The 17,949-nt window shown below is 30.4% G+C and overlaps 1 protein-coding gene across 2 annotated transcripts in view; it reads right to left on the reverse strand.

The window, feature by feature from the left end:
• LOC145243940 (carboxypeptidase E-like) overlaps positions 1-17,949 on the reverse strand; it is a 94,519-nt gene that overhangs the window by 6,540 nt on the left and 70,030 nt on the right. The window contains exons 6-9 of one of the 2 annotated variants that reach the window (XM_080107067.1): positions 17,493-17,632; positions 14,252-14,372; positions 9,806-10,038; positions 4,070-5,039 (exon numbers count right to left, since the gene is read on the reverse strand). In XM_080107067.1, coding sequence (XP_079963193.1) covers positions 4,974-5,039; positions 9,806-10,038; positions 14,252-14,372; positions 17,493-17,632 — 560 coding nt within the window. In that variant the 3' untranslated portion in view covers positions 4,070-4,973. Of the gene's footprint in view, positions 1-4,069; positions 5,040-9,805; positions 10,039-14,251; positions 14,373-17,492; positions 17,633-17,949 lie in introns of those variants that run through there. The other variant, XM_080107068.1, reaches the window with a different exon arrangement.

A 17,949-nucleotide genomic window follows, 5' to 3' on the forward strand; every position in this document is an offset into this window, starting at 1 on the left:
AGATGTCAAAATTGCTTTCAAAGTGCCATAATAGAAAACCATGCCAAACATTTTTTTAATTTATTTTATCTTTCATTTGTCTCCTAATACATGAATTTAATTCAATTGGATTTTTCATGTTAGACCTAAATAGCAATAGATCTGATAAATTGACGTTTGATTCTATCGCCATTTCTTATGTTTCATCCTTTCAACATTTTCTTTATACTTGAATAAAAATGTGTTATTAGTTTTTCTTTTTGAAAATATTATTTTGGCAAGGCATATTATTACAACAGAGACAATTTTGAATAAGGACTTTTAAAAAAGATCGAAATGTAATAGAGATAACTCAAAGGTAAAAATGTGTTATGTCCCTTAGAGTGCCATGATTTTCACATATATATAATTTAAAAATTTAAACATTATATAATTGAAGCTCTGGAAGGTGACAGTGATCAAGTGGTTAACAACACAAACTGACGAACTGGGTGTTCCAAGTTCAAATCCAGTTCATTTCACAAAATTCACTTTCATTTATGATGTTGGCAACCTTCAAATGATCTCTCCCATAAGAATTTAATGTCTTTCTAGAAAGAATTTTGACTAGAAAAATATAAGGAAAAGTATGCCAACAATAGAATATTTGGATTCATATGATGATGATGATGATGATGATGATGACGATTGAAGCTCTGGTAATATCAGTTAATACAACTAGTTGATAATGGATTAAGATGGCTAATTAATATTTACTATTGTGACCCTTTAAAATTTTTAATTTATACTGAAGCTTCTAAAGTGGCTGGAATTAAAATTTAAAGGCAAAAGTCAAGTATTAGGTTTCATTTGTGCACATCAACCAAAGGAAAAGAATTAATTTTCTCATACACCACTTCCATGACCCCTCACACACAAAAACATTTGTTAACATCGTTTGCTATGAAGGAAGTTGGTTTGTGAGACCTTATTTGTTGTACACTGGTTTCAGAGGGTATTTCCAATAAAAAATTGTTTAAAATATATTTTAAAGATTTTTTTTGTCCTTTTGCTTATTAAAATGTAATAATAATATATTTGTTGAAACTTTCTTTATATTCAAAATTTTTTTCCCAAATATTCGGATTATTTCAAATTAATTTCTGTGATAATTTTTTTTTTGTTAAAATAGCAATTTTGAAACATAATCCATAAAATATTTTAAAAAGTTTTTGCAATTAAAACTTTTTTTTTTTTTTAACATATTTGTCACAGAAATTATTTAATAAAGTTTTATTTTAATTCATAAAATTAATATATTTAAAAAATATATTTTTTCTTTAAGAAAATTTTCTTAAAAGGAAAAGGTATGAACGACAACTTCTCACCAGCTGTGGTCAAAATAGCAGCTTGTGTTCAATTAGTCATATATGAATAAATCGTCTATGTTGCATCTACGCATTAAGTAATACAAAAAATTTAAATGCCGGAAAATAGACAACTTAAATCTTATAAACAATAGCTTAATGTGTACATTTTATAAAAAGTAATAGGGTAATTTTATATATATGTGTGTGTGTGTGCATGTATATATATGTGTGTGTGTTTGTGTGTGTGTGCATGTATATATATATATATGTGTGTGTGTGTTTGTGTGTGTGCATGTATATATATGTGTGTGTATGTGTGTGTGTTTGTGTGTGTGCATGCATATATATGTGTGTGTGTGTGTGTGTGTGTGTGTATATATATATATATATATATATATATATATATATATATATATATATATATATATTGGGGACGTACCTCTACTACTGCAAATAATGAACTATTCCATGATGTCATTTCCGGTTAACAAAAACCGGTTTACCAAAGGAGTCAGATACAGACATGCGGAGAGTAAGGTCATCACCTCTAGTCCATATATATAAAATGCTAAGGCATTATTTCATGTATGCTTCTGGATAGAAAGTAATTTCAAGGTTATAGGAGTGTATGAAGCATAAAAATGATGTTTTTTATATTTAATATTAGATTTCTATATTTCAAGCAATCCTCCGCTTTTGATCACAATATGTAACAAAATAATGTTATAATAATGTTATTTTCTTACATTTTGTGACCAAGAGCGGAAGGTCGCTTGAAATATCAAAATAAAATATAAAACATAAAAAACAACTACATCGTTTTTATACATTATACACCCCCATAACCTTGAAATTATATATGTACATATTTATATATATGTGTGTGTGTGTGTGTACAAATATGTGTATGCATGTGTGTATATATATCTATGCTTCATAGATAAAGTGAATCTTCTTTCTAGCAGTTAAAATGTGCAAGATTTCTCGCAAGATTTTGTAAGGTTCTAACTATCATTAACTATGATCACAGTTCGAATCTCGCCAAAAGTAGTCACGCTGAAGAGCCATAGATGACAAAAGACATGACTGTGGAGTGATTACAAGCTGCTATGGAGAGATTTGGCTGTAGAACTGACCCAACAAATTTAGAAATCAGATGTTTTTGGAAATTATCAACTGAAATATTTAATGGAATTTTATTTGAATTTTTATGGATTGTATTCATAGAGTAAATGCTAAGTGCAATGTTTTTAAGGATTGGATTGGGAATAATTACAAAGGGGAGATAACTCCTAAAAGATTCATATCAAACAAATTATAAAAAATAATAAACGATGTTGACACAAATTTTCTTATTTCAGACACGATTAGAACACACCAAAAACATTTTTTTTTCTTAGTTTGAGAAATACGAATCTTAGATGGGCATTTAAAATATAGTTTTACCGTCTAATTAATTACATTTTCTTTTAATAAATAATTTGAAATGTGAACAAATACTTTGGCATTGTTTTTTGGGTATGTTTTGTTAATACTTCTTGGCTAAAACTTCCACCATGAAAAAAAAAAACCAAAAAAAAAAAAAAAACCCAGATTTCTCAAATAATTCAATTTTTTTTTTAAGATGGGTTCTTCAAATAGTCATAAATTTGGTGCATTTCAATAGCAAACAAATAATTTTCAAGCTTTTCTTGATTTAAAAGTTTTACTTATGACATGACAGCATTAAAGGCGGTGCCTTGTTGCTTGCCACTCTACTGAACTATGGTAGCACAGAATACTCACTATATTTGACAGTTAGCTGCACAGAACATCAAAAAATAAGATTTTTAAATCAATCAAACATCAAAATAATGAGTGCTTTGAGCTGCTGTAGTTTAATACAGAAGCAAACACGGTGAAGGTATGGGATAATATTTTCCTGGTTTTTGTTTTTAGATAAAAATTAATAATTTGTATTACTTAGATTACTTATTCTCATAATATTTCGGTCGATTTATTCTCCGACCTTCTTTAGGTGAAACATGTCGTACTTTAGCAAGTTCATGTCAGACTTGGAAATCTGTACAGAATTTCAAATGGGATCCTCTTTCTTTTGAAATCCACAAGCATATGATGCAATGGATTAAAGTGCTAAGTAATAATCAGTTCTAAATGACAGTCTTCTGGAGGTTGAAGGTTCGATCCTAAGTATAAGCCGATATTAATATAGGTGCAAATTAATTAAAACTTCGACCTGGTCATGGCTGATAGAATGAGAACAAACTATCCCCACTACGGATTAAATAAAGGGTTCTGTTTGAAATTTTGTATAGATTCTTGAGTTCAATAAGAATGAATTCAAGATGAGAACAGAAATCCAATTTATTCAAATGTTTACTTATGTTAATTGGTATTATTAATATTTAAAATAATTTGTTTTAACACTGAATGAATATTGCTAGTTAATCATAATTTTCACGAATGAAAATCAAAAGATTCTCATAAATTATGTTTTGTTTGCCAATTCTAGCAATCCTAAATTTGTCAGAATTGAAAAGAAATCAGAAATTTTATAAATTTTCACAAAAATAAAAACAGGTCTGCAATGTCTCTTCTGTGGGAAAGAGGTTGCAGTTCATTATCAAGGTGTATTGCTATATAAGAACATTTTTAATTGGTTATAAACTTGTTTGTGATTGAAATGTGACAACTTGAATATTCAATCCTAGAATTTAAAAAAAATAAAAAAATAGTAAATATTTTTTTTTTCATGGTGGTGTGAAGAAGAAGCATCCTGTTTTTTTTTTTATTTATTTATTTATTTTCTTCTGAATTTATATTTAATCAAATTTAAGTTTCACATGAACACAAGGGGAGGTAATCACTATCAAAGTCTTCTCTGCTGAAAATGAACTTTATCAGTTGTATACTGCATATATGTGGTATTAGAGACTTTGCAGTTTAAAAACAGGGGATTAAAGGTGATAAATGAAATTATATATATATATATATATATATATATATATATATATATATATATATATATATATATATATGTGTGTGTGTGTGTGTGTGTGTATGATTATGCATAATTGATCAAAGAAGACCGATAGATATTGTTGAACTTTTCTTGCTTGCAGACAATTTAGAAAAAAACATTGTTTGCACACAAGAAAAATTGGACCGAGATTAAATCGGCAAAAAAAGCTTTAATCAAACACATACACACACAGACAAATATATATAATTTAATATATCATAATCCCCAAAATAATTTTTATAGAAATCTATTTCATCAGGTGAATTTCAAAATGTGAAATAAGATTGCTTAATTTAAAATATAAAAGAACGCATGAATCAAAGAAGTAATTGTTTTCTTTTAATCACCATTGATATAAATTCTATTTAATTTTAAATTTTATCCACCTGGATGAGATGTGTTCATATAGAAATTATTTGATACTTTGCTAGATCATAGTGGATTATATATATATATATATATATATATATATATATATATATATATATATATATATATATATATATATGTTGAAAACACATGTAACCATGTAACTGAGACAGAAAAAGGAAATAATCTTTGAGTCTTTCTTTAAAGGTAAGTTTGAAGCAAATTGAAGGAGCTGATGCTGATGCTGGGTTCAATTATTCATTGAAATATCCAGACACATCTTTCATCAACTCATCAAACATCTCTTGCTCACTGGCTGCCTGAAAAAGAATAAAAAAATAACAGAAATAAAAGATTTTTTTTCAAAGATGCAATAATTGAGGAAAAATCCCAACGATTCGGGTCAAATTATGCAAGAGTACCAAAAATATATATACGAGATGCCCATTGTACTGGTCGGCCAATAAAAAGGGTGCTTCCTCCTTACTGTAATGAAATCGGCCAGCCAAAAAGTTGATATTTAATTTACAAAACCATGATAACTAGCTAATTGTCATGTCACAATTATTTCAGTCTTTCATAATTACACAAAAAAATGATTTCGGCTAGGTTTGTTTTGTCACGTGACATGTGACGTAAACACAAGGGAAATAGCTAAAATTTCTAATTTTTTCGATAAGTATTTCCTTTAATCATTAATTTCTCCTTTATCGTTTTTTGTACGTTTTGCCTATTTTCATTACTGTGACATGACAATTCAGTAGATAATATTGGTTTCACTTGAAAATCCATATTCCGATTTCCTAATATCACAACAATAAAGAAAAAGCACTAAAATGTTTACGAATATTCTCATTAATAATATTTGAAAGCAATATAATTTCTTTGAATAAAAAACAACAGTTTACTAAAGTATTTTCATTTTTTTTTAAACTTATCCTTCAACATTTGTACATTCTTTTTTCTTTTTTTTCTTCATTCCGAATTATCATTGGTCTCCCACTTTGTTGGTTTATTCTTTAAACCGTTTTCTTTTCAATTTTTCCATCGATTTATTTTTGATGAAAGACTATACTTACATACAAAATGAAAATCGGCTAAATTTTTTACGATACAAGATTTTCCAGTGCGTGTTAACATACATGTTTATAGTAAAATTAAATCCTCATGTTTTCCCCTCTGTCACCCTCAGGAAGAATGAGCAGTGGATGTGCATTGAATGATTTAAACAGATATACCATACAAAACTTAAAATATTGCACTCGACAATTCGTTTGGCGTTTACAATAACCATTAACAAGATTCAGGGACAATTTTTGCATTTGTGTGACTTACACCATGATTGCTTCTCACATGGACAAGTATATATTATGTGTTCTAGAGTCGAAAAAAATCAGACAATCTCTACATCTGCACAGAAAAAGGAACACCTCAAAATAGTGTGTATCTACAAATATTGACAACATAAATATAAGACACATATATTTTGTCTTTTTTGTTTTTTGTGTTACATTTTAATAAACAGAGCCACAGCAATGCGTGGCCGAGTACAGCTAGTATATATATATATATATATATATATATATATATATATATATATATATATAACTACTTCATTTACTCACATAAATTTATACGAAAGTATAGATTTATGCGTAAACTTTAAGTATTTACTTCAAAAGTGCTCAATTCGTAGGTAGAGCTAGTTAGTAATTTATAAAATATATATGGCGATTAAGCTTAATCGCCATATATATTTTATACATTACTATATATATATATATATATATATATATATATATATATATATATATAAGGGTCATCCAATCTTAGAAAGGTCCTCGTCGACAACAATACAATGTGAAAATAATCTTAAAAAATTAAAAATTCTTGAAGTGTTATACATTAGAACTCATCACCCTACAATAAATAATATTGCATTCAAGAAAAGCAGCAATGTGTTAAAATGTCTTGTGTAGCACGTAAGGTACGGACTTTGCCGACAGCGCGCTTGAATCGACCTATATTTTTAATTGACTTCTCATCGACTTTATTTATTTTAACTTTCCATCACTTAACGTGGTTTAATGTATATTTTAGTTTTCACTTTCTAATTTCCATTTTCGCTCCTTCACACCTTTACCTTTACTTTCTCAACACCTGAAGATGATTCGTGGATGAATCGAAAGCGCTCATGACAGTAACAACTACTATGGCACGTTTATTAATATTTTTGATTTTGATATAAAAAAGAATATACGGAAAATCGAAAAATTAAAAAAAAAACAGAATCATAAAGCAAAGTGTCTCCATTGCAGTTAATGTTTGCTTGAATATATATCTATATATCTATAAAAGTGAATGTGTCTGTGTGTGTCTGTCTGTGTACATTTCCATACACAATAACTGTCAATTTTTAGTCTACAGACTCAAAATTTGATATACAGGGTACTGAGATTTGGGAAAATCTATGTGATCGGGTTTCAGCCAGAAATTTGGCTGTTAAGGGGTAAAAGTTCAATGATTTGACTTTTGAGAACTCTTATTTCTCATTTTAGATATAGGTTCCTTGGACATGGATCTGACTTAATAACTTATATTTGAGCCCAAAACAATAAATGTTAAGGGGTCATAATAGGGGTCAAAGTTTAAAAAATTGACCGTTTTTTTTTTTTGCTCAGCATACACCTCTAAACACCTGGGCAACGCCAGGCACCCATGCTAGTATATCTATAAAAGTGAACGTGTGTGTGTGTGTGTGTGTGTGTGTGTGTGTACATTTCCCTATGCAATAACTCTGTCAATTTAAAATCTACAGACTTGAAATTTGATATACAGGGTACTAAGATTTGGGAAAATTTTTGTGATCGGTTTTCGGCCAGAAATTTGGCTATTAAGGGGTGAAAGTTATTTGACCTTTGAGAACTCTACCAAACTCCTCCGACAATTTGGGGTCTAAACACTTTAAATTTTATATATAGGTTCCTTGGACATGGATCTAACTTAATGACTTGTATTTGAGCCCAAAACAATAAATGTTAAGGGATCATAATTAAAAAAATTGACCCCTTTTTTTTTTTTGCTCAACATACACCTCATAAATAATACCCGGGCAACGCCGGGCTGAAATGCTAGTATATATATATATATATATATATATATATATATATATTGAATAATGAAATCTGTATTTCTCACCACATGTGTCTTAGAGTTTTGCCTTTGGTTTAAATTAAACCTTTGGTTTAAATTAAATTAAAGGATTGCTTCACTGGGAATGGTAGTTTCAAGAGTCCACCATAAAGCTTTAAATTTCTTAAAGTTCGATTATAAAGGCCATCAAATTTAAGTTTATATGAACAAGCCAGACCTAGAAAATATATATATATTAGTCGATTTGTTATTGATACTTAATGATAAATTAAATAGTGTCTCATTTTAGGAGTTTGAGGAAGTAGTCTCCCCCTTTGATTTGAACGATTGCCCATATTTTTTGGATGTAAATAAACACACACACATATATATATAAGTGTTTATTTGCACTGCGATTTGCTTGATCTGTGTTAATTAATAGATTTTCTTGTGTGTAGTGCATTTGCTCATGTGGAAGAGTACTTGCCTCGCATGCAAAAGGCTTAGGTTTTGAATCCTGAGTTTGGATATGTCTAACTGATGAGCCCAAATAAGGGCAAAACTCGAGTTTTGTACTTCCGGTTTGTTGGCTGTCATAGCTCTTGTGATCTGCAACGTTGTTTGACTGTGGAAATAATTATATAATCTCTCAATTTCTGAAAAAATATATATTATTTATTTTACTAGTAAAACAGTTATCTATGGCGAATCATGTGTCTGTAGATAACTGTTTTATTATAAAAATAAATAAATAATATATATATGTATATATGAGTTAGAGTTATAAAGCCCCTTTAAGAAATGAAAGTTGAGCCCTGTTTAGGGAATTAGGAAAGAACATATATAACTTTATCGCAAATGCAACATTCTGACATCCAGTCATAGAATGCTCTTTGACTGTTTACGATGGATGTCCATCAACATGGCATTTAAAGGCATTTTTCCCTTTTTTCTTATTTTGAGATGAGTTAGGCTGGCAGAAAATAATTATCCCTAACCCCTTCGACTTTTCGGTATGAGACGATTAGCACATATATTATAAATAAATCATTCTTTCAGTTTTTGTTTAGAATTCAACCTAATTTAGAAAAAAAAAAAAAAAAAAGAAAAAAAAAAAGAAATACAGAAAAATGTTTATGATTTACATACCTGTCATGGAACAAAGATGTCATATCCCCAAAATCAAGTAAATTGATTAAGTAGTCTGAAGAAGTATTAGTTAAAAATAACTAATATTTCTTTGGACTACTGTTCTCATTTTCAGTGTAATTTTCATAACGTTTTGGTCGCTGTGACCTCCGACCTTTTTCAAGTGTATCTTGTTGAACGCAGATATGTTTCTGTTGAACACAGGAATTTGCACAGAATTTTGAATAAATTTTATTTAATCCATGAGGGTAACATGTTCTCGTTCTATCAGCAATGACTGGGTAGAAGTCCTAAGTGATTCACAATTGTATTTTTGAGTGTTGCCCATACCGAGGATTAAATCTTCAACCTCTAGAAGAGTATAACTTACGATTGAATTCTACCAACTATGCCACCTATGCGAATTACTTAGCACTTCTACCTAGTCATGGCTGACGGAACGAAAGCATGCTACCTCCATGGATTACATAAAGGGTTCTGTTTGAAATCCCCGAGTTTGACAGAAAGATTCTCAAATTCAACAGAAAGATTCCCAAGTTTGACAAGATACACCTGAAGAAGGTTGAAGGTTACATCAACCGAAATGTTGTGAAAATAGCGCTCAAGATGAGAATAGTAGTCTGAAGAATCCAAATATGCTTTAAAAAGCTCTTGGCTGTAAATGTAACTCATAGAGAAATCAAGTGTTAACCCCATGACATTACCCAATATCTAAAACCTGGACTAAGAAAAAAACAAAAGAAGAAAAATAAAGAAAAGCAGCATGTAAGACAATTATGGTTGCTCATGAATTGCTATGTTTTACCTTTTGGCCTTGGTTTTCAGCAACTGCCTGCAACATTTTGCAGTAGAGCCTCTCCTTAACGTCTCGCTTGTTTCTCTGGTGTTGGGGGATCATCACAAAGTCCAGTTCGTCTGCCTCATGGAACATCTTATTTTGCACCTTGTGGCAGCGCACCTGGGAGTGATAACCCCTAGCAATCACACGGATCTGATAGTAACCATCAATCAAAAGGCGATAATAGTCTCCGTGACGACCTGCAAAAAGGTAAATGAGAGACAGGTCAAATATACAAAAACAATTGATGAATTAAAATCTAAAGTGCTTATTTAGAATTAAACCTATTTCAAAAATAAAGATACAGAAAAATCTTTAAAAAACACAACACTTTATGATGTATGTACATGTCACGGAATCAAGATGTCATATTCCAAAAAAAATCACAAATTGATCAAATAGGTCTTGTTTTAACTAAGAAAATCGAATTTTATGACTAAGCAAGACGTAGTGTTTTGATCCGCGATGTTTTATGAATGGGGGACATAACTACCGAAATCAAAATCAGCATTGTAATGGATACAATTTACTATTAAAATTGCTAAAATTGTAAAAACATTTTGTATATGAAAAAAAAACTACTTGATCAATTTATGTGATTTTTGAAATATGGAATCTTCATTACGTGGTGGATATGTACATCATAAAGATTTTCCTGCAATTTAATTTTTTAAAATAGGTTTAATTCTAAATAAGCACTAAATCTAATAATCATATTTTGTCAATTGGTTGGTGTTATATTTTCATTTAAATTATTCTGTTCTTACTGTTTAAAATGTTTTCATTTAAATTGTTTTGTTCTTACAATTAAAAAAAGAGAGAGATGTGCAAATTCAGTTTCTTGCCACGTGATTTTGCATGCGTTCCTTCTTCTTTAAAAGACTGAGTTCTTTCTCTCTTGCTTTAGTAGCTGTGAATTTTGTTCAATAAAGCCTTGAAAAGAGGGTTGTTTTACGTCTTCAGTCATTTACAACACTACAGTTGAATGATTAGAAATTTTATTTCAAATATTATTTTAACAATAATAAGAGGATTTCTGTATTTAATAAACACTGTCGACAGATGTTGATCTAAAAAGTAGAATTTTGATCTCTTTTTTTTTAAACATAAATCTGACATGATTGGAACATGATGAACATTTTTTTCAAATTACACATAGTTTTAACAGAAAATATTCAAATTACACATAGTTTTAACAGAAAATATTCAAGAAAAATGATTAAGATTTTGTTATTAGCATAGATTCAAAACTAGGACTTTCTTATTATTAAAAAATTCTTTATTTCATATGATAAATTTGCTGGTTTGTACAAGCGTTAATTTTCATCAACAGTGAAGCAGTCCTTGCCATTTAATGCCAACAATGGATGCTGCCGTTACAATGTAACGAAGACTCAATGACTATACTACCAGCCACATATAACCGATGATGCTATATTGACCAATATCCGGGGAGCTGGTTGCCATGCCAGGACATAACAGGTTTCAGAGGCGTATTACCTTTTTTTTTTTTAAATTCAATTTAACATCATACAATCAATTCTTAATGCTGCAATATTTTATAAGTTATAAATTTATTATATTTTTTACTAGAATATCTTGTCCTTTTCTTTTCCAGTTTTAACAACTAGTCCTTTACTTTTCATGCTCGCATTTTTTCTATTGTAATATATATATATTTTATTATATATTTTGATATATTAAATTTTTGGTTAAAAATATTTAATAAGATTATATATATATATATATATATATATATATATATATATATAAATAATAAAAATTCCAATTAAATTTACCAAAATGATCCAAGATGGTAAAACTAAAGTATATTGTAAATATTAAAGAATTAATATTTATAAATTTATCTCAGCCAGATGTAAAAGCTCGATAAAACCAAATAGGAGATAGAGCTTATAATAGGAGCAAACAGTTAATAAAACATGTTAAAAAACACTTTGAAAACGAGTTTAAAAAATATTTAATCTGAAAAGGAAACACTTGATAAGTGGATAGTCCTTAATCTGCAGATGGTGAAGAAAAAGGTGATTACACGTGAATGGATAGTCTGGTGAAAGATAAATAATCCAATGACGGTAAAATCCAAAAAATATAACTTCAAGAAAGTTAATTGAATTTCCATTTGCACAAGTAAAATCCAAGGAAATCCCGTAATTAGAAGATGGTCCAAAATAATCCAAAGGCCGAAATCCATGGAACAATTCACAAATATGTACAAGGGAAAAGGGGAAAAATTTCAATAATATTAATAAAAGAAAAATAAGATATGCTTTTTACCATCATTGGATTATTTATCTTTCACCAGACTATCCATTCACATGTAATCACCTTTTTCTTCACCCTATTCCCTCTGCTTAACTTTTTTGTTATCAAGTAAGATCTTTGACTTACTTGTTGTTTCATCAAATACTTTTGTATGCAAAATCCGATCCCGCATTTTGCTAATTCCTGATGAGAAAGAAAGTATTTCTTCGAAACTCTGCGGATTAAGGACTATCCACTTATCAAGTGTTTCCTTTTCAGATTAAATATGTTTTTAACTCTTTTTCAAAGTGTTTTTTTTTTAACATGTTTTATTAACTGTTTGCTCCTATATATATATATATATATATATATATATATATATATATATATATATATATATGGCTCATTCCATGTCAAATCGACCAATTTTAGGGATCTCAAACGATGTCCGGCACAGACTTTTTTTTTCAAATTTGCTATGCTTATAGATCTCCATGAAAGGAATTGAATGGCACTTGTTAAACATCTCAAGGTCTTTTTTTTACTTTTTAACCATGGTCTTTATGTAAATATTAATCAGCATCAAAATAGCTTACAAAGATATCAAACTTGACCATATTGGGAAATATCAAAATGTTTTATATGAAGTCGCAGGTACTACGTTCCGCCATTTTGCATTTGCCCACTTCTTAAAACGCTTGTAATGATAGTTCTAGTGAAAGGCGCATCACGAAATTTGGAATATATACTGTCATAAGATAGACACATCTTCTGTCAAAATTTAAAAGAAATTGAAAGGACGGTTTTTGAGATAATTCAGGTTAAAAGGTAAGGTCAAGGTCAACTTTTTTTAATTTGACCTTGAAAAAAATATTCCCAGATAAAATTATAGATCTATCCAAGTACTTTAAAATGATATATGAATGAACTTTGTAGGCCCATGAACAACAGAGATATCGTCTTTTAAAGTTGGTCACTTCTTCATAAAAATTCACATTTTTGTAAAAGGTCAAGGTCATATCTCAGGAACCCTTTGACCTTGAGATGTTTAACAAGTGCCATTCAATTCCTTTCATGGAGATCTATAAGCATAGCAGATTTGAAAAAAAAGTCTGTGTCGGACATGGTTTGAGATCCCCAAAATTTGTCGATTTGACATGGAATGAGCTATATATATATATATATATATATATATATATATATATATATACACTTCAGAATAATGTAATGCAATAAATCTACTGGTATGTAAATCCAGTGATTATCGGTCTTACAAAATATTATTGGCTGTAATATTTTATAAAGACTATTCCAGCTAAATAAAGATTGCTCAATATACTAGATAGAGCAAATAAATCATAATTTAGTAATTTAAATTTTATGATGTGAAATGGTTAAATTTCAAATCTAGAATTTTTATTATATGCAAGACAAAGAATACATTTCATTATTATGATTCATAAACATAATTTTAATCACAAAAATCTTTTTTAATGTCTATTTTGCTTGGCTTTGTTAAGCAATTTATTTCTTTTCTTTCATTTATTTCATTTTGTTTTATCTGTCTCTGGAAATTTGTGTTTTTATTCACAAATTGAAAATACACTTGGAGTGGATTATGAAACTTATATTAAAAAAACTATAAAATTATATGTCTATTAAAAAACATCTTCACCGGACTGATATAACATCTTCACCGGACTGATATATTTACCGGATATCTCATCGAATCGGTTTGGTGATGGGCCTAACAGCAAAGACATTACGATTTCTTTTTTTTTTTTCTACGTTCTTTTCCTCCTTCGCGGTATGTGTTCAAGTCTGTCTGCCTGCCTACTACCACATTTTTTTGTTTAGCACATACCTCCAAACATCCGGGCAACACCGGGCACCCAGGCTAGTCTCAAAATAAAGGTAGAATGTGCAGTATAAACGAACAAATTGATGGCGTGTTACACATTAATTCATCTGCAGCAGGATTATCAAGTTCCCTCTTGTGATTTTGTCCAGATTAGGAGCACATAACCAAATCGGTGTTGCTTCTGTGTTTCTATTTTCAGTTAGTTTTTATCATTTTTTTTTTCTTTTTTTGCTATCAATAGTTTTCTTGATATCTAGTGTAGACTGGATGTACTGATGAAGACAAACCTGTTGTGATGTCGTGGTTAATGTACTTATTGTCGGTCATGTTGATGATCTGGATGACAGCATCCGGGATGGGTAATTGAAGCCAAGATGATTTCACAAAACCCTTCACGCCGATATGAGTCTGAAATGAAACCATAATAATCGCAATTAAATGTCAATATGAAATAGCTTTAACTTATTTCAAGCTTTAAATAAATCTATACTGACTTTAAGAGAGATGTCTGCTTGACATAATAAATAATGTTTCAGACTATGGAATTGGCAGAATTCAAGTCTTATGTGTTATTCACTAAAATTATTGGTTTAGGGATTTATAAACTTGCACTTCAATGACCACACTAAATGATCCTATTTTTATCTAGATACTAGATAAAAAGCGATAAACTTTCAGTTGTTGATATTTTAACTAAGATTTTGGTACTTGTACACATTAATCAAGACATAAAAAAATGAAAATATCGAAAAAAAAAAAAAAAGAAGTTATATTGTGCATATTCGTTATGAAATGAAGTTCTCCGAAAAAAGTTTCACTTAATTTGATCAAGTAGTTTTTTTTTTTTTTCTAACGAAAAAAACAATTTGTTATGATACTGATCAAAAGGTAGGCATGTTTCGATTTTAAGAAGAAAAGCTAGTATTTAAGATGTGGAGAAGGGCGTCGGTGCTTTAGACTGAATTATATCCCCATGGCGTGTTCTAAAATCCAAACATGGTTGCTGCTGCCATCATGCTGTCATAAAAACGTGTTTTTCCGCTGTAAAAAAAAAAAAAAAGCTACTCAATCAAATTCAATGATTTTTTTTTTTTCGGAGAATTTCAGTCCAAAACGGATACGTACAATATAACTTTTTTTTTTTTTATATTTTCATTTTTTTTAATTTTCATTTTTTTTAATTTTCATTTTTTTTTAATGTCTTGATTAAACTGTACAAGTAGCAAAATTTAAAAGTTGTATGCTTAGAGGTATAGTAACAGGTTGTAAAATGTGTGTTATCTGTGAAATAACCATGTAAAAATGATGAGTACAGAGAGGAACGTTTAAGAAATTTATTCAACAAATTATGTTGGAAGCTATGTGTGTTTTGTCCTCAAGGTTTCATAGCCGAACCTAACCTTTACCCCCTCCTACTATATTCAAGGGCGATTACTCTCATGTCAGTCCAAGGGAAGTAACTCTAATTTTTTATTGGTTAATCGGCGCTTGGCCTTTTGGTCAAGATCAAAGTGTAGTATCTGTTCTTCAGATGCTGCACTTCATTTTCTTGTTCTCTTTCGGCGGAGGAGAAATCCTTCACGACTGAGACAATTTTTATTTTTGTACCTTTTCTCCACGTTAAAAAACGACCCTGGTGTCTAACTCTGTCCCGTGGGGAGGCATAGTAAATAGGTACAATTTGTCATTATTCTGAGGGAGACAACTCTCTTTTACTAAGAGATTCGTTCGTTTTTTTTTCATCTCATAATTTAGGACGCTAATAATGCTGTCAGTAAGTTTTCACGGGCGGTTTACAAAAACATACTTTTATGTTTTTCGTTCTTTCTTTTTGAAGGTGGGGGTATTCAATTATAGAATTTGTATAGTTTTTAACAGGTGCTTTTGCAGGTTAATTAACTGTTTTTCCGTAAGTAACGCGCCGACATTAATCATGCAGAAGAACCGTTTAATATTCCTCAAAAATTCTGTTTACATTGGGGGAGAGTGCGATGGAGGAGTGTGGGATGTTGTCTGGCCGGCACACCTGTTAATAACTATACAAGTTCTATAATTGAATACCTCCCCTCCAAAAAAAGAATGAAAAACATAAAAGCATATTTGTAAGTTGCTCGTGAAAACTTACTGACAGCATTATTAGCGTCCTAAATTATGAGATGAAAAAATGAACGAATCTATTCATTGTTCTGAAGAAGACAACTCTCTTTTACTAAGTAAAAGAGAGTTGTCTTCTTCAGAACAATGACAAATTGTAAAACAGCACCGGTTGATCCTAACAAGTATATACTAAATGACCTGTGATACATTTGGTCAACATTGGTACATTAATGCATATTTTCATGATTGTGAATATGTGATGCTATGGATGTCACCCCCCCCCCCCAATTTTTAGGAAATGATTAAAAAAAAGGAGGAAAAGCTATAAGAAAAAGAGGAAATACTTGATTAGGAGAACAAAAGTTTAGGAAGAAAAGTTAGTAGAAAGACAATGAGACAAAGTGGTTCATCAAGGTACACAAAGGCGATTGGAAATAGGATAGTTAAAGTGTGGCAATGACTGAGACAAAAGATCAGACATAGAGATGAACACATTTAGAGTTAGTTTACAGACAGTTTAGAAGTGAGAGCGAGTTTTTTTTTTTTTACACGGTGGTCACCACTTATCAAGGCCCAGAAGCCACTCAGGGATAACGGTTATTGCAAATATAGTACGTTAGTGTGGAGATTTGATGAAGTGCTTACTTAAGAAGGCGAAATTTGTTAACATTGGACTTAAAGACATCCAAGTTGTAGTCAGGTGGGAAGCAGGCAGACGGAACAGAGTTCCACAGGCACGCAGTTCTAAGAAAGAAGCTTTGTTCATGGAATCCACGTTTTGATTTAGGCACAGATATAGAGTGGGGGAAATTTTTCACAGTCGATTCAGCTAGATGGGTGTTTTTTGTGAAAGATTGGCGAGGGGGGACCAGAGATTGGAGTTCAGACGAGCACCTGCCATGGAAATAATGATAAAACAAGGATAGGCTCGCAACGTCTCTTCTGTGGGAGAGAGGTTGCAGGGTAGAGAAAAGGGCATCCCCCACTAAGCCACGAAGTCTATTTTGTACTCTGTCAAGGCAGGATAGGCTGTTTTTAGCAGCTCCTGCCCAGATATGGCAGGAGTATTCCATCCTTGGCCTGCCTCCTGGTTGAATACAACATGGTAGCCTCAAAATCTAATGTAAACAAGTTCTTGTTGAGCCGTCCCCATAAATAATCAAATTCTACCCAATTTACATTATTAACGATTACTACACTAGCACCTTACATTCGATAACCCTTATCCTTGAGTGGCCTTGATAAGTGGTGACACGTAAAAAAAAAAAGATAGTATGTGTGATAAGGACCAAAATTTAGTTTTTGTGTGAATAGTCAATGCTGATAGTGTGCGGCCTGTCTTGGATGAAAATGTTGTGCCTTTGTACTTCACCCCTGGGGATCAACATACATACACCCTTTGTATGTACAAAAAAAAATGGTTCAGCTTACCTGTAGCATGTAGGCAATGAGGGCATTTTTGTTGTCCCTCCAATACTTCGGCAGCTCAGAAGCATCAGGGAATTTAGTGCAGCCCAACTCAAGTGTGATTTCAAAACAGTTTGTCTCTAAATAATTGTAGTCTTGCATCCCTTTAAAAAAATCAAAAAAAATCGAATAGATAAAAAAAAAGTTATACAAAATTTTTAATTTAATGGTTAGAAAAAATACAGACGAGTGCAAAATTCAAACTTTTTTAATCCAGAGTTTTTTTCTATACGAAAATTTTAAAAAATTTCTATTTAATGTTAATAAGTAGATGTGTTTATTTAAATAAATTTTGCTTTTGTCTAATCTTTTCAACCATTAAATTTTAAATATTAAGTGCTTCACAAATAGTAGATTTCCTATTATTATTTTAACCCATGCATATGACCGATATTCCACACTGTTATTAAACATTTAAACC

Source organism: Euprymna scolopes, chromosome 22 (assembly GCF_053919585.1).
Source record: "Euprymna scolopes isolate OS-2025 chromosome 22, ASM5391958v1, whole genome shotgun sequence".
Taxonomy (NCBI): Eukaryota; Metazoa; Mollusca; class Cephalopoda; order Sepiida; family Sepiolidae; genus Euprymna; species Euprymna scolopes.